This window comes from Chionomys nivalis, chromosome 19, assembly GCF_950005125.1.
Source record: "Chionomys nivalis chromosome 19, mChiNiv1.1, whole genome shotgun sequence".
In the NCBI taxonomy this organism is placed as follows: Eukaryota; Metazoa; Chordata; class Mammalia; order Rodentia; family Cricetidae; genus Chionomys; species Chionomys nivalis.
In genome coordinates this window covers 55414515-55441861 of record NC_080104.1, presented here as the reverse complement: position 1 = coordinate 55441861, position 27347 = coordinate 55414515, and the positions used below count along the sequence as shown (strand labels likewise).

Here is a 27347-nt window from a genome sequence, read left to right as displayed (position 1 = left end):
ATCAGGTGTCTTAGGCAGGCAAGGTAAAAACAGCAACACATCTTTTTACATAGTTTGCTCAAATATTCCACAACACAGATCTCTGAGTTTGAGACCAGCCTGGTCATAGAGTGAGTTTCAGGACATGCACAGGCGTGGCAGGAGGCAGGCCGGGGGTGGGGCTAAGGGGTGGGGCGGGGCCAGGATGAAGCTGGGGTGCAATGTTGGTGGGGGAGGAGCGTGGAGGCCCCGGTGGGGGTGGGGTTGCATTACTGTTTGGAGGATACAGGAATTGAATTGTGTGGTCTGTTGCTGAGGACCTCTGTTGCCAAGTTATCAGAGTACAACATGTAGACCTCAGGATGTGCACCAGGATCTAAGTGGGCTACGGTACAAAAGAGGCTGCCATTCACACGCTGAAACCCTACTGTTGTGAAAAGTGAACACTGATAAAAGGAAGACACTCCTGTGAGTGTTTTTCAGAGCCTGTGCTCAAGCAGTTAACAGAACACACTGTTTTTCCAAAGGACCTTAGTTTGGGTCTCAGCACCCATGTCAGGTTGCCTGCGATTGCCTGTTACCCCAGCTTTAGGATATCTGGCGCCTTCTTCTGGCCCCCAAGAGTACTGCATCACACATCTTATTCACACACAATAAACACATATATACATAGAAGACATTGGCCTCAGAGGCCCCTTGGGCATTGACAGAACCTTAGCATGACTTTCATTACTTGAGAATAGTGGCTTGCCTGGTTTAAGGCATCCCATCCTGCCTTCATAGAGCAGACCCAGACACCCCATAAATCGTGCACACACACAAACACACCTGGCCACACCCCTCCAAGGAGACAGCAGAAGGCAAAGAACACCATCCTGAGAAGATGAAGAACTGGAAAATCAGTAGCAGCGTCACTGAATAGTAGGAGGGTCATGGCTAAGGAACTTCCCATGGGACCTCGTCGAACTCTGGGATCACAGAAAAGAGAGGGACACAAAGAAGTTGAGGCTCTGTGAATCTCTGAAACCCATCTGACAGCAGTTTCAGAGAAAGGAAACAACAAGGAGGCAGGACACAACTGAAGACACTTCTCTAGAGATAGAAATCTGTATGTACAAATGGAACAAACCTTCAAGTACCAAACAGCCAGAGGAGAAGGTTGCTACTGAGGTGCTTGGTGTAAAGATGGATTTCAAAGGTTCCTTTCTGTGAAGGACACCCTGCGGCTTCCAACACCTGCTGCACACAAGTGGTCCTAGCATTTGGGGCGGAGGCAAGAAGATCATGAGTTTGGAGGCCAGTCTGCATTATAGTGAGAGTCCATATCTCAAACTAAATAAAAAAGTTTGTTTTGAGACAGGGTTTCTCTTTGTAGCCTTGGCTGTCCTGAAGGTTGCTCTGTAGACCAGGCTGGCCTTACCAGGTAAGTAAACAAATATTACATTTAAAATTTAAATTAAGCCGGGTGGTGGTGGTGGTGGTGCACGCCTTTAATCCCAGCTCTTGGGAGGCAGAGACTGGCAGACCCCTGTGAGTTCAAGGCCAGCCTGGTCTACAAGAGCTAGTGGCCTGAGTAAATAAATATTACATTTAAAATTTAAATTAAACCAGGTAGTGGTGCACGCCTTTAATCCTAGCGCTCGGGAGACAGAGGCAGGAGGATTTCTGTGAGTTCGAGGCCAGCCTGGTCTACAAGAGCTAGTTCCAGGACAGGCTCCAAAGCCACAGAGAAACCCCGTCTCAAAAAACAAACAAAAAAAAAAGAAAGGGAAAAAAAGAAAAACCATAAATAAATAAATAAATAATAAAAATAAAATTTAAAAATTTCTTAAAGATACCAGGTAGCTACCAACAAGGAGACTTTAAGGGCAAAAAAACTCAAGAAAGAAAGGATGCTGCCTTGACATCCCCACAACGACGGACCTGGAATTGAGAACCAAACCCTTCCTTCCTTAAGTCGCTTTCCTTTCATCAGGGTATTTTGCCATAGCAACGTGAAAGGAAACTAGGACAAGCCTGGAGGAACAAGAGCTACATCCTCAGAAAGAGGCTGGGTAGCTGTATGCTCAGCCTTCGCAGCCCCAAGACCAGCCCGAGCAGTCCCGTTACAATTTGGGCCAAGGTTGCCTGTCCTGCTTCCCACCAACATAAAACAGAAAGATCTGGGCAGAGGTGCCACGTGGAGGCGCTGTGCAGGGAGTCCACTCGGCAGATGTGTGCTTGTTCACAACAGCCAGAACTAAAGTTTACAAAGGAAAACCACGTGATCCAGACCAGGAAACAGATCTGAGAAATAAGCGCACAGGAGAGGGAGTGGATTTGACCGGATAGACTGGATAATAGTTGTGATTACTATGTCCAGGAAATGGATCTGGAGACACACTTGCACAGAGAAGTGGAATGTATTTCAGAATCCAGCTGAAAATCCAAAGCAGAAATTCAACTTGAACTCACTGGATGAGCTTAAGAACAGATTAGATCCAGTGGAAAAGAGGAATAGTGAACTGGAAGGTAGGGCAGAAGGAAATCTTCAGACAGCAGCAGGATGGTTCAGCAGAGGCCTGGGACATGGGCCCCTGGCACAGGTCTATCTAAGGTGAAGTGAGCCCCTGGGGGAGAGGAAACAGTGTGCAAGAAGTAATATTTGGCTGGGCAGTAGTGGCGCACACCTTTAATCCTAGCACACGGAGGCAGAGGAAGGTGGATCTCTGAGCTCGAGGCCAGCCTGGTCTGCAGAGCATGTCCCAGGACAACCAGGATTACACAGAGAAATCCTGCCTCGAAAAATTAAAAAAAGATAATATTTGAAGGCATAGCCGGGCAGTGGTGGCGCACGCCTTTAATCCCAGCATTTGGGAGGCAGAGGCAGGCGGATCTCTGTGAGTTCGAGACCAGCCTGGTCTACAAGAGCTAGTTCCAGGACAGGCTCCAAAACCACAGAGAAACCCTGTCTCGAAGAAACCAAAAAAATATATATATATATTTGAAGGCATAATAAAAGAGGATTTTTCAAAACTGACCAATGAGAAACCATGATTGCAATGAGAGCATCCATCCAATAGAAAAGCCCCCACCCCAACCCACAGTTCTTGTTAGAAGATTAAAGCTGAAGACATTCCAGCTGCCGTTTGCCAAGTAATGGCCCAAGAGCTTAGGTGTTCATTGTTCACAAGGCAAGACGGTGCTTCCAGAGGAAATAAAGGACTTGCATCCGAGTTTTCAACACAAATGATGGAGCATAACTGCCCATGTTGCCCATGTAGAAGCTTCTACCAATCAAAGCCTTGTACACAGCAGTGGGTGGAGCACAAGAATTCACCGTCATGAGCATATGCCAAAGGAAATTTAATGACAGGATTGCTTCAGCAGAGAAGCCTAGAAGTACAGCAAGAAGCCAGCACCACAGAGGGTACTTTTGAAGGGAAGTGACAATAACATAGACAAGAGTAGTCATGTCAGAAGTCTGAAACAAAAGCAAAATACGAACCAGTGCAAATACTTACCCGAAGCAGGGACAACTGAGGTTCCTGTGGTGAGGGAAGTGGTGGAGGGTAGGGCAGATAAGTTTCTGGTCATTTTCACAGAGCCCACAGCCCCACAGATGCTAGCAAAAGAGTCATCAAAAGGCCATGAGATGGTCTAGCAAGGCGTTTGCCTTACAAGCTCGTTAGCCTGAGCTTCATGCCTGAAACCCATGTCGTGAGGAGAGAACTGAACCCATGTCGGGAGAGAACTGAACCCATGTCGGGAGAGAACTGAACATATGTTGGGAGGAGAGAACTGACTTCAGAAGTTGTCTTCTGACCAGAATGGCATATGCACACCCATAAACATTACACACACACACACACACACACACAGTGAGAAAATCAGGCAAGACCTGTGTGTTGTTTGGTAGGCTGCACACTATAAAAAATCTGAAGTCATTACTCTTACCCAGCAGGGCAAGTTTTTGTGATGTGTTTCCTGGCATAAATAGACAGCAAGCAATAAAGCCAGGAAAACTTATACATCTGGTGCACACTGTTTTTTTTTGTTTGTTTGTTGGTTTTTGGTTTTTCGAGACAGGGTTTCTCTGTAGCTTTGGTGCCTGTCCTGGAACTAGCTCTTGTAGACCAGGCTGGCCTCGAACTCACAGAGATCCGCCTGCCTCTGCCTCCCGAGTGCTGGGATTAAAGGCGTGCAAAATGTGTAGCCCAGGCTGGCCTCGAACTCGTGATCCTCCTGCCTCTGCCTCCTTCAGCAAATCCTACGTGCGTGCACCACCACAACCGGCTGCACACTGTTAAAAAAAAAAAAAATGCAGTTCCTGAGATTGAAATCCCAGATAATCACATGCAGCAGGCAGAAGAATGGGGAGTGGGAGGGGCATAGAGAGAAGCAAGCCACACACAGCCCTTGCCTGGCTCAAGATGTAAACACAGGTATTAGGTGCTAACAGAATGATGGACATTTAAATACATAAAAATATTTGTATGAACTGGGCGGTGGTGGCGCACACCTTTAATCCCAGCACTCGGGAGGCAGAGGCAGGCGGATCTCTGGGAGTTCAAGGCCAGCCTGGTCTACAAGAGCTAGTTCCAGGACAGGCACCAAAGCTACAGAGAAACCCTGTCTTGAAAAAAACCAAAAAAAAAAAAAAAAAAAAATTGTTATGAATGTACTTTGCTGTGGCAATATTCAGTTTCAATGAAAAAGTTTGGCAAAGGAAAAAAATTAGGATCAGTTCAAGAAAATTAGAAATAGGGGGCTGGAGAAATGACTCAGAGGTTAAAAGCATTAGCTGCTCTTCCAGAGGTCCTGAGTTCAACTCCCAGCACCCACATGGTGCCTCACAAACATCTGTAATGAGATATAGTGCCCTCTTCTGGCATTCAGGCAAACATGTAGACAGAACACTGTATATAATAAATAAAATAAATTTATAAAAAGAAGAAAATTAGAAATAGCTTTCAAACTACTATGGATACCACAACGGTACAATCAAACTCAACCCATTTGACTGGTTTATAGAAATGATGTAAGGGCATTCTGGAAGGTTCTTACATGAACTGCAGCTCCCCAGCCTTCTCTTGTGTTTATGGTGTGAAGTGGTTACTATCCACACTGCTTTTTTGTTTGTTTGTTTTTGTTTACATCTCAAACAGATTTATTTTTAAAGGAATGGCCTAAGGGAGGGAAAAAAAGGGGGAGGGGTACAGAAGTATGGCCTAGAAAATAAATACAAATGTAAACTGTTTTACTAATTATTTTATAACCACAAACTCGTACAAAGGATGATGCTCCGCACAAAACAACAGATTCAAACGAGGTGTACCCTTAGCAAAGCTAAAGAGTCAGTCTCTGGTATTTGAAATTTAGGATGCAGTCCTTGTTTTTGGATGGATCACTGGGTGTTTGGCACAGTCCATGCTTTTAACCAGATTTGAACGTTAGAATGGCCACCTGACCCAGGTAGAAGTAGATGAAGTGTTTGGTTTCATGTGTCACAGAACTACCGAAGTTCCGCCCCACAATGCAGTGCCAGGTGGGGTTGTACTTCTTGTCAAATTCTTTTTTTTTTTTTTGGTTTTTCGAGACAGGGTTTCTCTGCGGTTCTGGAGCCTGTCCTGGAACTAGCTCTTGTAGACCAGGCTGGTCTCGAACTCACAGAGATCCGCCTGCCTCTGCCTCCCAAGTGCTGGGATTAAAGGCGTGCGCCACCACCGCCCGGCTCAAATTCCTTCTTGATATGGGCCGCAATATCCTTTTCTATGTTGTACTTCTCCAACGCCTGAGTAGCGCACTCCACCGAGTCCTGTTGCATCTCTTCCGACATGTCTGCATTTTTGATCACCGCCTTCCGGTCGCACATGGTTGCCGTGGAGCAGGGGCCAGCCGGCTGCTGCGAGCTCCTGAGGAAGGTGCTGGCGCCACTCAGGCAGCAAAGAAGAGCTGGTCGCTACCGAAGCCGTGGCACATCTATCCACACTGTTTACAGACAGGGAGAAGATGGTGCAAACACTGGGTGGACCTACCCAGACCACACTACATGAGAGAGCACTGCCCTCCTTCAAAGAGGAAGAACTAATGATTTGCAGAGCCAGGGCTGTCAACCCCATCGCAGAGTTGGGATCAGCTGAGTGGTCAGCCAGCTGAAACCCAGACACAAGTCAGACACGAGCATGAGCATCACTCGTGGCAGACAAAAAAGAAAAAAGAAATAAGAGAGAGGCGGAGGGAGGGAGAGAGGGAAGGAGGGAGGGAGGGAGGGAGGGAGGGAGGGAGGGAGGAAGGAAGGAAGGAAGGAAGGAAGGAAGGAAGGAAGGAAGGAAGGAAGGAAGGAAGGAAGGAAGGAAGGAAGGAGGCTTGAGATTAGGTATTGGTAGATGACTGCTGAAGGGCAGATGTGGACCGATGTAAGCACAGAGTCCTGGGAGCTGAGCATGCCCTGCAGACCATGGCAGGTAGACTTGACAAAGTGAAGGGTCTATTCCTAATGCATCTTGGCTCTCTGACAAAGGGACCTCCAGTGGAACTATAATGTAGTGTGGTCCCCAACACCCAAACCCATGAGCACAGCCCAATAGACTACTCTTGTGACCTTAGACACCCTTAAAAACTCAGATCAAATTCAGCAGTGTCATGACATGTAGAGACCACATCCAGGCCGCCTCCACCCAGACTGGGAGGGCTATTGGATCTGCTGAGTGCTCCAACTCAAAAGTCCAGTTTCATCCAGAAAGAGTGCCCACCGGATCTGTGATGCTCTTTGAGGAAGCCAGTTCTGTGCAGATCTCCTAGTTTGTAGACGGAACGCTGCAGATCTAGAGCCCTATCCTGCCTTTATCATCCGTGCTCTTGTTTATGCCCTAGCATCTTTGTGGCTATTATGGAAAACTTTTGGAAGTGTTGACTTAGCACACGCCTCTGGCTTCTACCAGGCTAAGAATGTCACTGAGAGTTTCTGAGAGACTGTGTCTATTCACATAATCGATTCCAAGGAGGAGCGTGTCCTTCAGGGCAAACTCAACCCATGTTCCTGAGCCATGGTCACACATCTCTGGCTCAGAACAAACTATCTCTTATTCTTGGAGCAAGCACTGTTTCACACTGGCAAATGTGCGGCCATGGCTTTCTTACCCAGTCAGAGGTGGTCCATAAAGACCAACCTTGACAAGCCCCTTCCCTTGCTGTTGTTTGCTTAAGTCACATTTCCTAGGCCAGACGGTAAATTTTTGCAGTAGTTCAAAGGAAGCAGACGCTGGGACAAGGCCTCAGAGGTAGTCTTTGGGGTGGAGAGCCTCTCAGGGTTACAGTGTGTGGAGCGGGGAAGGGAGGCAGAAAATGAAGAGATGCCAAGAATGGCCGAGAATCTGGCTAGCATGCTCAGAGACCCAGTGGCTTCTCCTGATGAATTCAGGACAGAGCGATGAGTGGGTCACACTGGCTTGGCTGCTCATTCTGGTTGTGGGTCCTACCCAGAGTGCACTGTTGACCAGTGCTGAGCAGCCCATTGCTTATTCTCTCCCCTGGCTGCATGGCTCCCGTATCTCTCCACTTTCACCATGTTCCCTCTGGCTGTGGATGGCATTGGTGTCTGTGGGAGACCTTTCCCGGAACACTGAGGTGGAGCAGGAGACATAGCAGCCCTGGATCAACCCTGTCTGAACCCTAGCTGTGAGCCTACCTGCTTCCTTCCTTTCGCTTGAGCTCCAAAGGTGGGACCAGGACTCAGAGCTTAAGCTGACTCTTACAAAGTGCAAGGCTGCTTGTTCTTTGAGTACCACATGTGGGACTGAGGGGTGGTTACAGGTAACAGGTCAGGTCCTGACACATAGTCACTGACAGCATCGTGACACTGATGTACCTGCCGCTACCCCAGCATGCTCCCGTCTGCAAAGGAAATTGCTAGTAAACCTTTCTTCAACCCAACTACATTGTGTTATTTTCCCACGAGTGAATCTAAACGCCCAAGCTGAGGATGTCTTTGGACCTAGAACCGTTCCCAGGTAGCTCCCGTGAAATACTTAGAAATTCAACACATCTAGTATCTTTGCCAACTGGACCCCCGGAATTCCTATTGGCTTCTCCACACTCTCCCAGAATTTCCTAGCCCGTTACCATTTATGGTGCCAATTACTAAGAACATCATTTGCCCAGAGTAATCTACATGTTACTCTGTTCTGTGGTCCCGGGACAAGCATGGGTGAGTGGGCTCCAGCCTGCTCAGCGAGGTGACCTGTCCTCTGGACAAGGCTGGGTGAGTGGGCCCCCACCTGCTCAGTGATGTGACCTGTCCTCACTTGTGTCACGCAGCCTGGGCAGCATGTCTGCAGGTCAACACTTCGGAGTTTCCATGGGTGTACCTGTCCCAGGGCTTGTGTTTCCCGGGGAACAGGTCAGTCCAGGCACACGCCTCAAGAGGGCAGACTTACTGCAGCGTGAACCCTGAGCAGACAGACTGCTGTCAGCCTCCTTTCTGCTGCAGCTTTCAGGAGAATCATTACTTCTGGTTCCTGGACTTTCAGGCCGGTGTCCCTTACTCCAGTGTTACCCTGAAAGCATGGGATCCTGTTGAGTCCCGTGTTCTCTTTCTCCTCAACTACAATGAAGAGGTTCAAGCAGCCAGTGTGAATTCTGGGACTGAGGACCCAGGGAGCCAGCAGCCTGACACAGGCAGATTCAGTGACACCCACGCCCCTTATCTATGCTACACCAGCAGCCTCTCTACTTCAGACACCAGGGCTGAAGGAGTCAGGCGCTACCCGCCAGGAGAGGGTGCCCAGTGCCAGCCATGCAGAGCAACTTCTGACGTCTTTGTACCAAGACAACAGCAGAACCATGAATATGGCAGGGTGGGAGACAATGAGGCCCTTTCTACAATGAGGGCAGGAGTATTGACCACTCCATGACTGGCCTACTCAGTTCCTATGGGGCATGGTACCCAGGTCATAGGGCAAGTACAGTTTAACTCAACCGGAAAGCTCACACCCCAACTCACCCTTGAGACAAAGCACAGAGAAAGAAATCAGTCTTATTCAACCATTTTATTGGAAAGTGGTTAAAAAGTAAGGCACTGGGTGTGGTGGTCTCAGGTGTGGGGCTGTGGTCTCAGGTGTAGGTGGCTGCTCTTCGTGCTGCTCAGAGGTGGGCACAGGGCAGTCCCGAGAGCACCTGCTATATGTCTACACTGGAGAATTAAATACTCTGCATTTAGCAGCTGGTGACTATCATCAGCTCAGCAACCTAACAGGCATGACTTATACATGCTACATACTATACAATGCTCATCAAGGCCTGCGAGGAGGGCTCCTTTACCAACAGACAGTAGAAAGGCAAATCTCAATGGCTGCTGTAATACTTAAATGTTTGATGATGCTTCGAATTACATCAGAAGCCTAACAAGGCAGAAAGAGAGCGCTAAAGGTCATTCCCTTAGTTTCTGAAAATTGGAGGGGAGAGGTGTCAATCCCTGGGCAGAGTGACAGAGTTGAAAAGGTTACTGAGCTACTGGGTGAGGTGTCTAGGAAGGAAGGAGCCTGCAGTAAGGTCACCTCATCTGCTGGTGGCTGCTTTCCTAGGGGCAGTATCTTTCCTTCTTACCCTGCCATCAAGCTTGTGACACAACTGGATTTCAGAGAAATGTGCACTGTGGACAGTATCACGGGGACCCTTGTGTCCCTGACAAGCTTCCAAGGGCCCACGATGATGTGTCAGATACAGTGAGCTAAGACACGGCTGGAAGCAGGATGTGAAGTGAGGTGGGTGTGTATGTCTGCTCAGGCAGTTTTTCTGGTAGGCGGTACGGCTGGGGTCCTACATACTCAGCTTCCACAACAGGCTGACCGGTGGACAAGCTGTTCAACCTCCATGATACACACAGGGCCAACCAGGCAGCCTGTCAGGTAGAGGGAAGATGTCCAAGATCTGCACAAAAAAAGCCCTTCTGAGGACGTGACTCCACACATCACCACAGCGGAGAAGCCTGAGGCAGGCGACTCAGCATGCACAGGAAGATCAAACTGAACTCACAGCTCAGCTTTCCCATGGGGGAAAAGGCTCTCCCTCTAGTAGAGACAGCTGAAAAACGCCATCCATGAGGCCTGGACTTTTCATGAAAGGTTTTGGAAAGACTGTCTCTTGCGGGACTAAAGACCTTATGTGCTCCTGTGTCACTGGATACAGCTGGGTACCAGACTGCTTGTGGGGACAGTGTCTTCCAAAAGTCACCCAAACTAAAGCAATGACATGTCACAGAAATGGACTTGCAGTCACAACATAGCCTTGGGAAAGCAAGGATGGTGGGTCAATTCTTGCCCTAACAAAGTAAATATGACTTCATTTGTTGCAATGTGAATCTTACAGCAAGGCCACTCGGCAGCCAGTCAGCAGCTCAGGCCGCCAGCTTTGTAGAGTGTGGGGCCCGAGTACATTTCCTCCCCCATAAAGGGACGTCATCAAGATTAACGTCTCAGGTGATTACATACAGAGATAGAGGGAACAAGAGCAGGACTGTCTTCTCAAGGCCACTCTGGTGCCTGTGCTGAGGCTGGAAGGAAGAGCCAGGTCATATGACCCAGGTCATGGGTGGCTGTAGTGGTCAGGTCTCCGCAGGCTATGCTGAGGATGGCACTCCCACGAAACTCTGGAACCGCAAGTGTGTGTCAGCTGCTCTAGAACTTCTCATATGGGTTTTGCTCTTTAAACAGACCTGAGGGAGAGACAAACAAACGTGACTTACAACCTCACCCACTCCACCACAGACAAAACTCACAAGAGCGATGTATTCCCACGATCCTAGTACTAGGGAAGCTACTGCAGGAGGACTGCCATGAGTTTGAGGCCAGCCTGGGTTACAGAACAAGAAACTAAAAGAGAAAAACAAACCAAAAGGCTAGACTTGCACACTTTAATACCAGCACTCAGGAGGCAGAGAGAGAAACCAGTGAATTAGAGGCCAACCTGTTCTACCAGTAGAGTTCCAGGCCAACCAGAGTTCCATAGCAGAACCTGGTCTCAAAAACTCAAACCAAACAAAAAGACAAAAGGAAACAAAACTGCTCACCCCACTCCTGCAAAACAACCTAGCTAAGTTTACCTCAAAATTACCCTCAGTGCTAAGCAGGCTCCCACACTATCCTTGACCATCACTGAAGCTGAGCCGCACGTGACCTTAAAACTGAAGTAAAATCTGTCAGGAACAGAAATCCCAACAGTTCCTGAGAAACAAGCCATAGCTGAGGTCATCAAGGAAGTTCCTGCACATATTTCTTACCACAGCTTGTGCTTGGAGAACTAAAACTAGAAAAAGAACACACACCATCAAGTTGACAATCAAGACTTAAAGTAGACCTAAGACAAAATTTGAACCTAAGCATCCATCTGTGGTACCCACCCACTCTTCTCTTTATTTCTACCCTTCTACCACTCTGCAATCTCTCACTCTTTGTCTCATACTGCCCTCACTGTCCCAGCCCCCACACTGTACTTGTATGACAAGTCCTGGGCCAGTGCAGTAATCTATCTATTAGGGCTTTGTTAGTTAGGGTAGAGACACTAGTATCTCTATGTTCCAGACTCACCCAGAACCCATGGACACAAAGATGAAGCAAGACCAAAAGAGCAGGACAGAAATCAACAGAAAGGAGACAAGGGCTAGCCAGGGTCAAGTGACATCTTCTAATATCAGAGAAGCCCAAATCCAAGTCTAGGCCACAGCACACAGAGCCCGGAACAGGAGCAATGAGGAAGAAGGCCCTGCCAGGTATAGCACTTCCTCGGTTCCCAGTGCACAGTGTGACCAGGTCCGGACACCAGCGGCAATGGGACTGCTACAGCCCCCGGAAGGGGACAAATACTTGCATATTTAATATCTGAACAACTCAAACCCAGAGAAGCCACACTGTACTGGGGCTATACCATCTCCCCAAATAACAGAAACTCCCTGGTATCATGGCTTAGACATTAAGTCATCTTTTAGTCAATGAAACAGATGTTCAGATGTGATCTCTGTGATAGGTCATAACTTCCGAGTTAATCAAAGGGTTCATCCATTCATGGATTCTTTTCTTTTTGTTGAGACAGGATCTCAGTACATAGCCTTGGCTGGCCAGGAACTTACTGTGTAAACCAGGCTAGTCTCTAACTCTTAAGCGATCTACTCGTTTCTGCGTCGACTGCTACCATGCCTGGCTTCCACTCATAGATTCTTAAACTGATGGCAGTCTCGGGAGACAGGACCTAGCTGAAGGACATAGGTCCTTAAAGGGTTCTCCTTGTCCCGGCTGCTGTTTCCTCAAACCCCGTCATGGCTGTCATAGGTGAGCAGCTTTCCTCCGCCATTCTCTGCCCACCAAAGGCCCACGGCAGTGGACCCCTGAGCAGAAGCGCAGGACACTGTGAGCCAAAACACAGGCTTCCTCCCTATAGATGTTTAACTCTGGCATTTTGTCTCAGCTAACACACACTGTGGTATAGTAATGTTCCAGTGGGTAAGATCCTAAAGCTTCACAAATATGCTATCTCCTTATTTAAACAATGATCCCAAAATTGCATTTCTTAGGAGTTGGTGAGATGGGTTGAGTAGGTAAAACCCTTGCCACCAAGCCTGAAGACCACAGGACCCATACGGCAGAAGGAGAGAACCAGTTCCCAGAAGTGATCCCCTGGTCAGCTTCTGCAGCACCCAACCTCCGCAGCCGTGAAGTCTAGGCGGAAAGCTCTAGTACCATTTCTGAGCTTTAAAAACAGCTGAGAACCAGCTGGGAAGAGCAACCAACCAGGACCAGAGACAGACTAGTGTGTGACGCTGGAGACAGGGACTATCCTTTGTGCTGGGTTTCTGACTCACTTTCACTGAACCACACAGGCTTACGCTTGGTTCCCAGTCACTCCTAGAGTCTCTCCAAACAAGATGACACAGCCAGAAAGCAGCAAGGGAGGAATGGCATGCCTCAGTCTCAGCCAGTTCTGATAAAGGAGGGTGGTCTGACCCCATCAGAAGACAAGGAGAAGAGACACGCACAGAGAAAGGGCTGGAGACAGCCCAGGAACTCACAGAGCCAAGGCCAGTTACACAGGCAGACCCCATTTTAAGGCAAATGGACAAACAGCTACGAACACCTGTCCTGAAGTTTTTATTCCCCATGAGCGCCAAAGAAAAACTGTGGTTTAGATTAAAAACCTTCAGAGCCTTCCTGCTTTCGGGCACTCAGTACAATCAATCTTTGGTGGCACCCTGAGAACTGTACAGCTGCTGTCTTCAGCGAAGTTCTCTGGAGAAATGGCAGCTGCCCAGATCCCAACCAGTCAAGAGAGACAATTCTCATTCTTACCGTATTTCTTCCTGATTTCATCGTGTCTTGACTTCATCTCTGCTCTCCTAAAAAAATACAGAAAAACCAAGTAGCATCAAATTAAGACAGACAAGTAAGGTCACCTCAAACTTCCAGGCCTTCGCTTCCTCTAGCAGAGGCTGGGGCTCCTGCAGCACTTTCTACAAGCTCCCCCAAAAGAAGGTGGAGATGAATGTGGTCACCAGGCCACACCTACCACTTGACCAGCAAACAGGGTGACTGCAAAGCCAGTCTTCCGAGGCTGCTCTAACGGCCCTTCTATTCTTTTCCATAAACTAATTCTAACTGGACATGATAGTAACCACTTGTTATCCCAGCGCCCACAAGACTGAGACAGGAGGATGCATGCAGAGTTTAAGGCCAGGCTGGGCTATGAAGTGAGACACTCCCAAAAAAGAGGAAACCAAAAACTGAATTCAAATGTCTAATACAGTGATCTTTTTTTAAAGTTCTCATAAAGAAAATGCAGATGGGTTACCAGGAAAAAGCAACTGCTTAGAGGTACCCGATTCAGAGGTGAGAGCACGATCATCACTGCCTCCAGGGGCTGCACGAGGCCCCAGCACATATTAGGAGAATTCAGAGCTCCGGGAACTAGTGGGCATAAGCCAGTGTCTATACGAGCAGTCAGGTTACTTCATCACTAGAGGCTGGGGCTGGAATGGCAATACTCAAGGCTAGGCATGGCCAGTGCAGGGCACAGTAGCGCAGGCTCTACCAGTAGAAGAGGAAGGCCAGGCGGCCTGCAGTCGGAGACACAGCCTGTGACCCCACAAGATTCCTACCAGCTTCCCTTTTAACTACAGCCCAGAAAATGTTGGACAACAAACACATGCTACCTCTCTAGCATTGGGGAAAGCGCACGACTCATAACCCTTGTTCCCCATGGCCTCCTTGCTGCAAATTCAGAGGCAAGCTCCCGAGCAACAGGTTCAGTCTCACCTCTCCTCCTGCCGTACTCTCCTCTCCTCCTGCTCTCTCATGGCCCGCTCATCGCTCTTGTCTGGCTTCCGGCTCCTCTTCCGGCTGCGGCAGCAGCAGCAACAGCACACAGTGATACCCAGGAGCACAGAGCCCCCAAGCACTGACATGGTGATGATCAAGGCCTCGAAGTTCACTGGAAGTCCAGGCACAGAGTTGAAAGAAACCTCAACACGTGTGCCCTGCCTCCACCCCCAAGGGTACCACTTCTTGTCACAGGAGCAGTCCTAAACACAGGGTCTGGGCACGTGGCTCCTGTCAGCCAATGTCTACAACTTAACACTTCTAGATTAACCACAACAAACTAATGAGACAAGACAGCCCTTTTCCCTCCTCAAGACGGAAAGAAGGAAAGATGTCACCTGTCTGTTCCCAAGACCTCCTGACTTCTCAGAGCCACCTACGGATGGGGAAGTGCCCTGAACACCAACATGTGCACATCCAAGCATCACAAGTACCCTGGTACTGGAAAATGGCTCATCAGTGTCACTCATTGATGTGACGAGATGGTACAGCCAGCCTTCAGGAACCAATACAAACTAAAAATAAATTTTAAGGTTCTTCTGAATTTCTCTTCAAGATCTTTACATGGAAACCAGTCAAAGAAATTGGGTTGGGTGTGCTACTGCTTGTCTTTAATCCCAGCACTCAAGGCAGAGGCAGGCAGATCACTGAGTTCGAGGCCAGCCTGGTCTACAGAGGGAATTCCAGGACAGCTAGGACTACACAGAGAAACCTTGTCTCAAAAAACCCAAAAGAGTCAAGGCTTTTCTGCTAGTCCACTAAAGAAGAGCCGGTTCAGGAGCCCGCACTGCGTTTGCCAACAAGTCCCAGTCACCCAGCTCAACTCTGCACAAGTCCCAGTCACCCGGCTCAACTCTGCAACAGGCACTTCACAAGCAAAGTCCCTAGCCGCAGGGCTGCTGACAGCCTGAATGTGTCCGCTGGGCCAGGGGAGGCACCCGCGCAGCTGGGCAGCAGGAGGAAAGAGGCCGAGGGCCAGCTCCTGGGCTCCCTCAGCGCAGGGGCTGCGCTCATCTGCCAGGCTCCACTTCAGCTTCTAAGCATGTTAAAATCAGAATGGGCGCGACAACTGCTCAGGTGCCTTTGACTCTCAACCCTGTGCTCTGTCTGCCCGGGCCCAGCCTCCAAGTGCGGAGGTGCAAAAAGGAGCAACTTGTGTGGTTAGAAAGGAGACTTCGTCGGCGTGAGCAGGTGGTATTTTTTGACTATAGAATTCTGTAAAAGTCAACCTAAAAATGAGAACATTAAGACAGCTAGATCTAACTAAATCCAATCTACTCCCACAGCTCTCTGACAAGCAACTCAAATCAGTTACAAATGAAACAGAAATCCTGTCATGATGGGAAAGTTGTCTGTGAGCACCTCTGCTAAGCCCACAGGGAAACTCAGCAGCTTCTACTCATGTGCAAACATGGCCTGGCGGGAATGAGTGATATCTTGCTCAATGCAAAAGATCAACATGTAAAGACTTCATTTTCCCGCAAATGCACAGAACACTTCAAGTCATTATGATTAAAATCCTGAATAAAGATGACAGCAATTCTCCTATGGGATTCTAAAGTTATTTGTAAGAACTGACTGTTCATGGTGCAGGCCTAAAATCATGACAAGCCACTAGGACCTATGGCGACACCAAGTGGCTAAGTGGCCCAACCTCACATGCTACTCTGCTCAGGGGATTATGGACCCTGTCCCACAACCCCCTTATCACAAGACCAGGCCCCCAGGCCCAACTGCTCATATTCGCATGTAGCAGGCGTCAGTCCCTCAGAAGTAAGCAAAGGTGTGCCCGCTGGCTCAGAGGCAGACCTGCTTGCTCTCCTGCCAGCACACAGCTGCCTCCCACAGGCTCCAGCCTACGCTGCTGGCAGCATGTGGAGATGACACACGCTGGTGAGCTACCAGCAACTTCATCTGTGCTGTGCCGGGAGTGCTACTTAGCCGCCCTCACCTGGGAGGGACCTGCGCTGCACGAGACCATTATCAGGAACACCCACCACCTGACACAGTCCACACCTTCAGCCATTAGTCAGAGCAAACACTCACAGTTCTCCACACATCACCCCATGAGTCAAGGGTGAAACAGGCAAACGCCCACTATGCGGAAAGGACCTGAAGCAGGCAGAGGTCCCCAATGCTTGGAGAAATGCGAATACATGAGGTCACATTGCTGTAAGAAGGGCAAAACAGTTCAGGCTGGGAAGTCTCAGTGATGGAGAAAGCAGCATGAAGCAGGACTTCTTTCTGTGAAGGTCACTTCAGGACCTAGGGAGGGGACCACTTCCAGAAGCTCTAGAATTCAACCCCTTGTTCCTTCGAGAACCCACAGACCAGAAGGTACTCTGTAATTCACACACTGATGGGAGATGCCTGCTTGACAATCGGTGCTCCAGAGCCAACACTCCCAGTCCAGGAAGGAGCACTACCAGGAGGGGGCAGTGGTGGGCAGTGCTGAGACCGCAGAGGCTTTCCTGTGCCAGGACAGACAGGATGACAACAGAGACACCGCACAGACACGGGGGTCAGCACTCATTGTTTTCTGGAGTCCCTGGGCTTTTACAGCAGCCACGTTGTTTTGAGTGGAAGTTGACAGGATTCTGACCCTGAAGTCTTTTTTGTTTTGTTTTGTTTTGTTTTTCGAGGCAAGGTTTCTCTGTTTAACAGGCCTAGCTATTTGGGAACTTACCTTGTAGACAAGGCTGGCCTCAAACTCACGAGATCTGCCTGCCTCTGCCTCCCAAGTGCTGGGATTAAGATTAAAGGTGTGCACCTCCACTACCTGGTTTTTCATTTTGTTTTTCCTGAAGTTTGTTTGTTTGTTTTAAAGATAACTAAACAAGGTGAAAGGGGCAGAGGATCCATAATGCAAACACACGAGGAACCATCAATAACTCCCTTATCCCAGTGCTCTGAGAAAAACCAGCTCCTTCACTACACTGCGAGAGGCCTGTGCAGCCCCAAACCTAACCACCACCAAAGTTAAACAGTTCACTACAGGAAAATGAGTTCCAGGCAGCAAAATACAGCACAAATGTACTTAAAGGGCAAGCAGAAGCACATAGGGCTAAAGTCCTTCAAGGAAGAAAATGACCAACACAGACACAAACACACAGCCGGCTGTCTGGGCTAACAGGGTCCTTGGTTGGGGATTACTGGCTCGTGGGAACCCACACAGGCTCCCAGGTGCCACATCACACTCAGGAACATAAGAACAGGCTTTACACGTGCCCTTTCCCCACCCCCCGCAATGTGGGTTGTGCAGTGCTGTGGCTAATGACTGATTCTATGGGAACCCTCCAGGTCCCTGGCTGCTTGCCAAACAGCAGACCACCACAGGTCCCCTTGGTTCTTCCCGTGGGAGTCACAGGACATAACTTCCTAGTAACTTATGCTGATTAAGCACAAGTCCCAGAATCACCAAAACCCACTGATTTTGCAAGAAGTAAATGAAAACAACTTACCCCAGCACACACCCCAGCGAGCAGAACTCAGTTTACAGAGAGAAGCAGGGGGCAAGATTTTTCTCACTGGGTAGTCCAAGCATGCCTTGTTCTCGTTGCACCACAGACACTGAAAGAGACCAGCGTCGAAAGACCCTTCATACCAGGGCAAGTCACCTCCCTGCCTCCAGTGCTACACCGTTTCTAGCATGGATGCATCCTCCAAATAGATACTCCCACTCATCCTTGTTGCCCTCTGGTCACTGTCCAACACAGAGGCTGGCATCCCCATTCACCTGCTCTCAGGGCCTTTGAAGCCTGCTTATTTTCTCTAGAGGCCTCTTCCTCAAGCCTGAGATGGTTCCCTCCTATCTTCAAGGAGGCTTGCCCTGCCACCAGTCACCCAGGTCCCCACTGTCCCGACAACACTGCTGCTTCCTCCCACAGCATGCCTCCTCACACTGCACAGTGCATTTCCCACCTCGTGCAGGTGAGATAACTGTGGCCTTCACTGAGCACCCAGAGATACGGGCAGGGGAAGCTGAGCATCCAGCAGGTAGGTGCTCCTTTGGGATTTGCTAACAGATGACACGACACAGGGGAGCCCCTACCGCAGGAGGTCCTGGACCTCCATTTTTATGTTGCACTAAGTGTCTACTTCTGAGGATGACACAACCAAGGACGAGAGCAGAGAGAACCCCCAGGGGCTCTTGTCTAAGGCCCTTGGAACGTCGGGGTGGGAACGGAAGTGAGGAGACAGTCCTGCCACACCAGCTCATGTCAGAACTCAGGGCAGGACCCACCACACAGTGCTAGACAGGGCTGAGGACGGCCGCCGAACAGCACAGCTGACCTAGAAAGGTGTCCTTAGGAAGACCACACACATCACAGGGAAAAGGAATTCTGCTGCCAATTGCATTGGCCCTGCCAGAGCCAAGAGGACATCTTCCTGATCAGACATCTTCAGAGTAAGCATGTCACTGGATGTCAGCAAGATTAAGGACCAGGTCTGAGTCTCAGTTTGGAGTAACATCTACTAACATCAAAGCATGTGCTGAGCTACTGTGCAATGCCCACTGTGCATTCAGTGTTCTGGCACTGCGTGGCAAAAGCGGCAAAGGCCCGCGGATCCTGCTATGGAAAACATCTCCCATCCCAGTGGTTCCGTCCCGCATTATTTCTGGTTACTCTTCCACTTTAAAAAGTCATAAGGTCTGATCTTCCAAGCTCCAATGAGAACACAGCATTTGCAAGGCATGTTGCTCTTTTTAACTAAATAAGAGGCCCATCAACAACTTAACAGCATCAAGAAACAGCACAACCTCTCTCTAAGCCACTGGTCCTCTGAAGGCCTACAGGGGCCTATCTCTTCCCCCTGTCTCAGGCAGGCCCTTGGGCCTGGGCTAGCCTTCTCCACTTTACCTTATTGAAGTCCTGTTGTCTAGGTTCAGGCTCTACCCGACTAGAGCAACTCACTGTGACCTGGGCGGGTCCCTCTCTGGACTCTGTCCTTGCCACACACAACTCAGGGTAATGAGGTTATAACGCTAGTACAACAGTAAGCTATCTTTTATGGCTGAAATAGCCTCCTAAAGGAAAAACCAGAACCTAAGGAGTCAAGAACCAGTAGCACCTGGAGGAGAAGGTTCAGCAGTACCAGTGTCAGCCCTGAAGCAGGAGCAGCTGCGTATTTTTGTCAGCAGATCCTACCGCCCACTGGAGTCTCACCAAGTGACAAGACTCATCTCAGATCTGCACTACTGTCACTTTAAAAAGCTACTGTTGCTCTTTATTTTTTCATAACACTTTTTTTTTTTTTTTTTTTGGATTTTCGAGACAGGGTTTCTCTGTGGTTTTGGAGCCTGTCCTGGAACTAGCTCTTGTAGACCAGGCTGGTCTCGAACTCACAGAGATCCACCTGCCTCTGCCTCCCAAGTGCTGGGATTAAAGGCGTGCGCCACCACCGCCCGGCTTCATAACACTTTTATTGGTTATTTGGGTACTGCTGCTTTTTAAGATGCTCCCACTGTCCTATGGAGGAAGCCAAGAAGAAACACCACTCTGACCTGGGTTGTCCCTGACCCACCGTCAGGGAGGAACACACAACTGCACAGCCCTAGGACACCAGGAAGGCCCCCTGGAGTCCCCAGGGGGAAGCCTCTGTGTGCTGTTTTCTAATCAATTGCTGCTCCACTTCTGTTCCTCCCTGAGAGCTTCCGAGGCGAGCTACACAGAACTGGGCTAAACGTGCCCAAGCCAACTCCTCAGCCTTAGGGAGCAACACAGAGGAGCCTTCCAGACTGGCCGTCACACTAGGGAAGCTGAGCGTCCTCAAAAGACATCTAGAGATCTCTGTTGTGAAGCCATTTCCCCACTGCTGGTCTGCCTATCCCAGAGTGCAGATGAATGTCTGTCCCACCAAAACCCAGGATAAGCCTCTAGCAGGTACCTCATAAGTACCTTCTACCCTATGCCACTTCACAAGATAGAAGATTAGGGGACTCTGCTCCAGAATAGCAGCTACCTTCTGACTTGAGGATACACAGGAATTAAAGAGCAAACATGCTGGCTCAGTCTTCCCGGGGATCACACGGCCTGCAGCTCTCTCACGGACTAAAGAGGACCCTACAGTAATACACACGAAGGAAGAATGCTGGCATTCCGGAGTGTGCATTCAAGCCCTGTGCTTGCTTGTCAAGTGCCTGTCATTGTATAAGTTGTCACCTCAGCCCCCAACAGGCCTTGAAGGTTGGGCAAACCTCTAAAGAAGACCTGGTCAGAGGCAACAAGTCCCAGTCATCAAACGTCAACATATTGGATGCTGCTGTCCAGCTGTCCACGCAGCTCCAGGAAGGTGTATCCTCCACACTGCCTACCCAAGTCATGGATACTGGCTGTGCTGGATGGAGCCTGCGCCGTTCATGAGAAGGCTTCGGATGCCCGAGAGAAGCTGGAATAGGACTTAACCACCACCGTGTACAGAACGTAACAATTCTCAGACGACAGCGTGCTTCCAACACACATGGACTGGAGGGCATGGGTCTGACCGCACTACTTACCGAGACATTCCTGAGGCACTCTTCACAGGATTTGTTTGTGTACACAGAACAACCTGCCAGGAGAGACAAAGGCATTAATCACTGAAGGGCAGAGAAGACACTGGTGCTCTGAACCTCTGCCAGGAATGATCAAGACTCTGCTGGTACTGGCCTGCTTCATGGCACCCAACTTACTCCTGCACAAGCCAGTCCCAGAAGAGCCACTCCACAACTCTCCCTGCAAGGACTCTTCTGGGAAGGAAGATTCCAAACACAAGCAGCCCTGTGTTACAGCTCTCCTCCATAGGTGAGCCATAAACCTGTGCAACCACTCACATGCTGAGACCTTCTGCCACCAGCATGCTCGTGAGCAGGAGGCACGGCCGGAAGGGAACATGCCTAGAGGAAAAGCCAAGCTCGCAAACTCACCTCTAGATTTCAGAATCCTGGGGCAGGCTTCCCCAGACCCAAGAAGTCGGGTGATATCAGCCTGCTCTAGGCATGCAGAGGACCCGGGGCACACTGCCAGCACCCACAGCACTGTTTGCAGGAAAGGGCCAAAGTCTATATAGCTATCGGCCCTGGAGCTCAAGCAAATCAAAGGTACAGGAGTAGCATATCAAACAAGTATCTCTCATGCTCTCCAACTTGGGCCACTACTTCTCCCCATCATCCTTAAGACAAGCACACTTTGGAAGGAGCACTGCATTCAAGTCACTGGCTGCCAGGGTAATGCAAATTAAAAATGCAAGGAAAAGAATGTGCAAGAAAGGCTGAACTTAGGGAAATGACCAGAAACACAGCAACAAAAATGCACATCTGGAGTTGCCCCAGCCTTTCTTAGAAATGGCCACTCCCACAGCTAGCAAGCGCATTCGAGGTATCTTATTCCGGACATCAGAAGACACACCCGAAGGCAGCCCTGTGCAGGCATGCTCACCGCAACTCTATCCACAGAGACCCGACTGGAAACAGCCAGATGTTCACTCCTAGAAGGATGGACAGACAGACTGGAGTCTCTACAGTGGAGCAACTTCAAGCCACAAAGAAAAGTGAAATAAATGAAACTGAGCAACACCATGTAGGTTGAAAGAAGCCTCATTCCAAAGATCCCTTCCCAAAGCCAAGCACTTCTACACAATGGGGACTCTCCCACTGGGGTGAGAACAGGCGCTTCTGGGGCTCACTGTCTGCTAGGATAGTCTGCATCCACGGTAGCCGGGTTGCATGAGAAGACTTATCCAGGGATACGGTTAAGCTTTCTAATTTCACAGGAGGAAATTTTCTCCAAGGGAAAAACTGGTGTGGAGCAGACCTGTGAGCCCAGCAGCTGGTGTGGAGCAGACCTGTGAGCCCAGCCCCAACCACCTGAGGGCTGAGGCCTGGGCTTCCAGAGGGCCTGTCAGTGTGGGTTACACAGAGATCCTGCCTGCAAAGGACAGAAGGAAACCAAGATAACACTTGGGCTCTGGTGGTCTGCCACCGACCTGGAGCTACACTCAGAAAAGGCTGCACCTAGGCGGGTAATAGCACAGGACTATCAGCAAAACATGGTGATAAAACTAGTGGTGGGAGCCTGGTGGTGGTGGGGACACAAGCAGCTCCTGGGCTTCCCTTCCGGGCAGACCTGAGGGACAGCCAGGTGCTACTACTCACTTGGTCCTAGCTCTGTCTATCCACAAAGACTAGAAGGGCAAGAAGCAGGGCACAGTGGCACAAGCCTTTATTCTCAGCACTCAGGAGGCAGAGGCAGGGGGGGATCTCCGTGAGTTCAAGGCCACCCTGGTCTACAGAGCGAGTTCCAGGGCAGCCAGAGTTACACAGTTGAGACTATGTCTTGAAGGGAAAAAAGAAGAAAAGAAAAAGAAAGGGCAGCACCAAACTTGGGTCCTCCATGAATGGGCTTTCTACTTTTTTATTTTTTTATTTTATTTTTTTTTTTTATTATTTAAAGATTTTTAAAGCCTACAGCACCCGGTATTCCCAGGCGGTCTCCCATCCAAGTACTAACCAGGCCCGACCCTGCTTAGCTTCCGAGATCAGACGAGATCGGGCGCGTTCAGGGTGGTATGGCCGTAGACCATGAATGGGCTTTCTGAAGACAAAGCTGAACCGAGGAACTTAGAGAAACGGAGGAGCTCAGAACTGTAAAGCTGGAACAACTTAAGATGACTCTACGGTCAGAGGTCAAGCAGGAAAGGAAGGACCTCACTGGACAAACTGATAAAGCTGTGGGTGGACTGTGCAGTAAACCAAGCATCTGAGCTCCACTTTAACACCGCAGCTTCAGCAGCCATGTTCTAGCTGAGCAGCGAATAGCCTCGTTCTTAGGAGGAACTGTTTCTGAAGAATGTAGGGACACAAGCCACCTCAGCCACTTACTCCCATGATTTGGTCAAATTAGTAACAAGCTGTAAGATTATAATGTGCAATAAATGTTTAATTACCAGATATTTTATGATAAGAAGGACACTAGCGAACACAGAGAGGGAGGGTGTGGTCAGCAAACATGCAGTCACTCTGGAGAGCTGTACCATCCATGAGCTCACTGTACCACCCCCTCAGCTCTCCCACACACCCCCCACTGAGGGTGTGTCAAACACACCCACTCTCCGGCTCTTTTTCAAAGTCCTCCACGAGAAAGGCTGGCGTTGCTTCCTGTCAGCTGACAAGGCGGCCCAGTAATGCCGAGGTCTGGATCTCCATTACGGGATATTCTGGTAACTGCGCTTTTGAGAACTGAAAGAGCTGAGCTCCAAGGAACACATCGTGAGCTCTGGCCACCCTCTCCATTACTAACTAGGAAATCTACATCCCCACGGGCCAGGCTTCCTCCTCCCCAGAAAGCATGAGCGGCAGGCATCCTGGCTGAAGTCGCAGACTCATGTGGCAGGGAAGGAAACACTGGCAACCTGCTCCCCCCAGCTCACACTTCAGGGCAGGGGGGACACACAGTAACTCTTACCCATCACGGGACACAGCCAACCACATGCCGGAGATAAGAACAGTATCTTTGCAGCTCCCTCAGTGCTGATCTTAAACATCCAGACTCTAAGGCAGTATGAGTTAAGAGTCCAGTTTAGGTGCCATTTACTCAGTTCTAAAGACTTTTGGGCTCACTCACTTTAATAATTAAATGGGAAGATAATAAATAGTGACTCATTTATTCTGAGTTTACCTGAAACCCTGATGTTTCGGGTGAGTCATCTACGGCATTCAGGACAAAAGGGCACACCTATGTGCAGAGAGAGGACGGAAACTAAGGACGGAAACACTGTGTATCATAAACCTGTGGCACAGAAGGACTCATGCTGCCGTCTTCTGTGCCCCCGAGAAGAATAAAGCTGGAAGGGCTCAGGGCCCACTCTGGTGACAGGACTCAGCACCTCGACTGTCATGTCGGGGGAGCAGTCCTGGCCACCTCACTGTTGGAGGAGAAAAGGAGAGGAGGAGGGGCAGGGCGCCCCAAAAGGCACGGATGGAGTAGTATTCAGTACATTTCAGGCAGGCAGGTTTCTCAAGGAGAGAGGGAGGGGAGCTGCAGATTCCTCTGCAGACTGAGTTCAGTAAGGACCAGGTGACCTGCACCAGCCACCGCTGTGCCTGAGTGTCCTTGTGGAGGGTGCCAAGCGCAGTCCTTTTAGGGGCTGTTTTCCCCAAGACCAAGCTCTGAGATAATGACTCCACACACCATTAGGGAGGGTCCAGAAGCCCTATCCAAGTGTCCTCAACTTCCTGCATTTCCCTCAAAGGATCCCTTGCAAGTTCGGATGTCCACCCAGCAACAAAGCACACAAAAATATTAAAAAGGTGAGTTTTGCCAGGCAAGGTGGCACACACCTTTCATCTCAGCCCTTGGGAGGCACAAGCAGGCAAACACCGGTGAGTTCAAGGCCATCCTGGTCCATATAGGGAGGCCTTGTCTCAGACAACAAAAAGGTGAGTTTGGGGCGCTGTGACATATTCTTTAAATGTATGCGGTACCCTTGTAAAGAGAAACGGTTTTCATTAGGCTTCTTCCTATAGAATGTCAAGTCGTAGAAATATCACACCTAGCACATGTTCTGTGGCAAGAGGTGGAGGATGTGGGTGCTCTCCTCACGAGAGCGGTCCACCACAACAGCAGACCCCTGAGCCACTGGGAAGGGGTCCCGTGCCAGCACGGGCTCTCCAGCGTTCTGCCTGCTGTGAAGTCCTCACTGGGGAATCTAGCCCCAAGTTCCCCGAAACGCGGCAGTCACAGACCCTGGGCACACCTGAGAGCAGATAAGAAACTTAAACAGAGCTGCCACAACACGCAAAAGGTCACCAAGAGAAAACACACCGTGCCAGGCTACAGTGTAAAGACACCTTGAGGGAGCCTGAGCTAACACGGTCGAGAAAAATACTCTCCCTCTCTAGCTGGGCCCCATCAGCCCTCGCTGTAAAGGTCAGGAAGCTGACCAAGCCAACCCTCTCATTTTCAGGCCTTGGCACAACCTGCCAGCTGCCCGATTTCCCCCAAAAGAAACAGTGTTGGGCTAGAGAGTCAGGCATTGTGCAAGACTTCAGCTCCTCAAAGCGGTGGGCCCAGCACCTGACACAGGCAGGAACGCAGAAGCCCGCCGAGTGGAAGCCCAACCAGCCGGCCGCTGAGCAGGTGCCGAAGCCTCGGTTCCGACTGGGCCTGTCTTTCCGTGCCTTAGGGCACTACGTAACTCCAGCGGCGGCTGCCGCGCCCCCAGCTCCGAGGGAGGGCGTAAGCGCCGAGGACTCAAAGCCCGCGGGCTGGGCTCCGCCCTGGAGCCGACCCAGCCGCACTCCTACCCGACCCCCAGGCTCCCTGGACACCCCCCAGGCCTTACTCATTGCCGAAGGCTCCTGCGCGGAGGCTGCGGGCAGAAGCAGCAGCAGCAGCGCGGCGCTGAGGAGCATCAGCCAGCGCGGCGTCAGGCCGAGGGCAGCAGACGCCATGGTGCGACGGTAGCGTCCGCGGCCAGCAGCTCCTTGGGAGACTCAACTTGGAGGCTGAGCTAGGCTGTTTCCACGGCTCAGCGTCGAGACTCCCCGAGGGGCGGAGCCTGCGAGTGCGCAGCTGCAGGCTCCGGCTCGGTCCGCCCCCTCGCCCTTTCGCCCGCCTCCGGGCGCTGCTGAGGCTGCTTAGTGCGCCTGCGCGACGATGGAAACAGCCAGAGGGGGTATAACGGAGAGTCAGACCCGCGCGTGCCCAGTAGACGGCCGGGTCTGTCCTTTGCTTGCTAGAGCGCTTGCGCGGGAAGGGAGCCGTTGGCGTCGGAGGCAGGTTCTGAGGCTCAGATGCTCTACTCCACATAGATCCATCGGGGACAGTGAGAGACCTAGGACCGCCGAGGGGCTCTGAGCATGACCGCAAAGCGGTGTGGCCTGGGCCGGTGGCCTCAAGTGCAGTCAAGCCCCTTTGATTAGGGCCGCTGGCAGCAGCGATTGCGGGTGGCGCCTGTTCTGTAAGCCACCTATACCCTCGACCACCCGACCCATCCTCAGTAGGGCCTCCTGCCAGCCCTGGGGATTGTTTCCCAGGGCCGCGTGGGTGTCCACAGCACAGGTTTTGAGGGTTGGTTCACTTATGTACGTTCAAACGGCATCCAAGCTGTTTCGAACTTGTCATGGAAAGGCGTTTAAATTCCTGAGAGAGGACTGAGAATGAAGCTGACTTAGATAGTAGGATTGCTTGCCTAGAAACAGATGCACAAGGCCCGTAGTTCCATCCTCAGAACCTCACAAACCCGTCATGATGGAGCACACCTGTCACCCCAGCACTTGGGAGGTGGATTCAAGAAAATCAGAAGCTCAAGGTCCTCCTCAGCCGATGAGACCCTGGCTCAAAGGAAACAAAACAGTCCTGATTCACAGTGATTGAAGAACATAAACTTGGAGATACAGGAGCTTTGAATAGCAGGGTAGTTTCTCTGTGTGAACCAGGGATCTAGCCTTAGGGCCACCAAAATCAGTGTGGGACAGCGGCTCCCAATTTTCTTGGCTTACTAGAGACCCCAACAGTTGTAGGAGTAAGCAAAATAGGGTACAAGGATACAGCTTGTATCTGTTAATTTTTTTACTTTTTTTTTCTTCAAGATAGGGTTTCTCTGTGTAACAGCACTAGCTGTCCTGGAGCTAGTTCTGTAGACCAGGCTGGCCTCGAACTCACAGAGATCCATCCACTTGCCTCTGCCTCCCGAATGCTGGGATTAAAGGCGTGCACCACCACCGCTCCACTGTGTCTTGTAGTTTTATGTCAACTTGAATACAAGCTCAAGTCATCTGAGAGGAAGAGAGCCTCAAATGAGAAAATGCCTACCAAAGAGTGGGCTGTAGGGCATTTTCTTAGTAATTGATGGAGAGCCCAGCTCATGGGGAGGTACCACTCCTGGGCTGGTAGTCCTGGGTTCTGTAATAAAGCAGGCTAAATGAGCCACGAGGAACAAGGCAGCATGAGTTCCTGTCCTGACTGCTTTCCATGATGCGCTGTTTTATGAAACTGCGAGGGAAATAAACCCTTTCCTCTCCAAGTTGCTTGTGTTCATGGTGTT

General features: G+C 50.2%; 1 protein-coding gene and 1 non-coding gene across 2 annotated transcripts; both read right to left on the bottom strand.

Moving 5' to 3' along the window:
• Positions 1-9000: 9000 nt before the first annotated feature.
• Positions 9001-25845, bottom strand: Pttg1ip (PTTG1 interacting protein). Its single transcript, XM_057751165.1, has 6 exons — positions 25644-25845; positions 20821-20873; positions 17783-17891; positions 14259-14433; positions 13296-13342; positions 9001-10672 (listed from the first exon to the last, which is right to left on the bottom strand). Exons 1-6 carry the CDS (start codon positions 25750-25752, stop codon positions 10635-10637), a joined length of 531 nt encoding a protein of 176 aa, XP_057607148.1. The 5' UTR covers positions 25753-25845; the 3' UTR covers positions 9001-10634.
• On the bottom strand, positions 22762-22880 carry LOC130862462 (5S ribosomal RNA). Its single transcript, XR_009055638.1, has one exon. It is a non-coding gene; the product is annotated as a 5S ribosomal RNA (ribosomal RNA).
• Positions 25846-27347: the final 1502 nt, after the last annotated feature.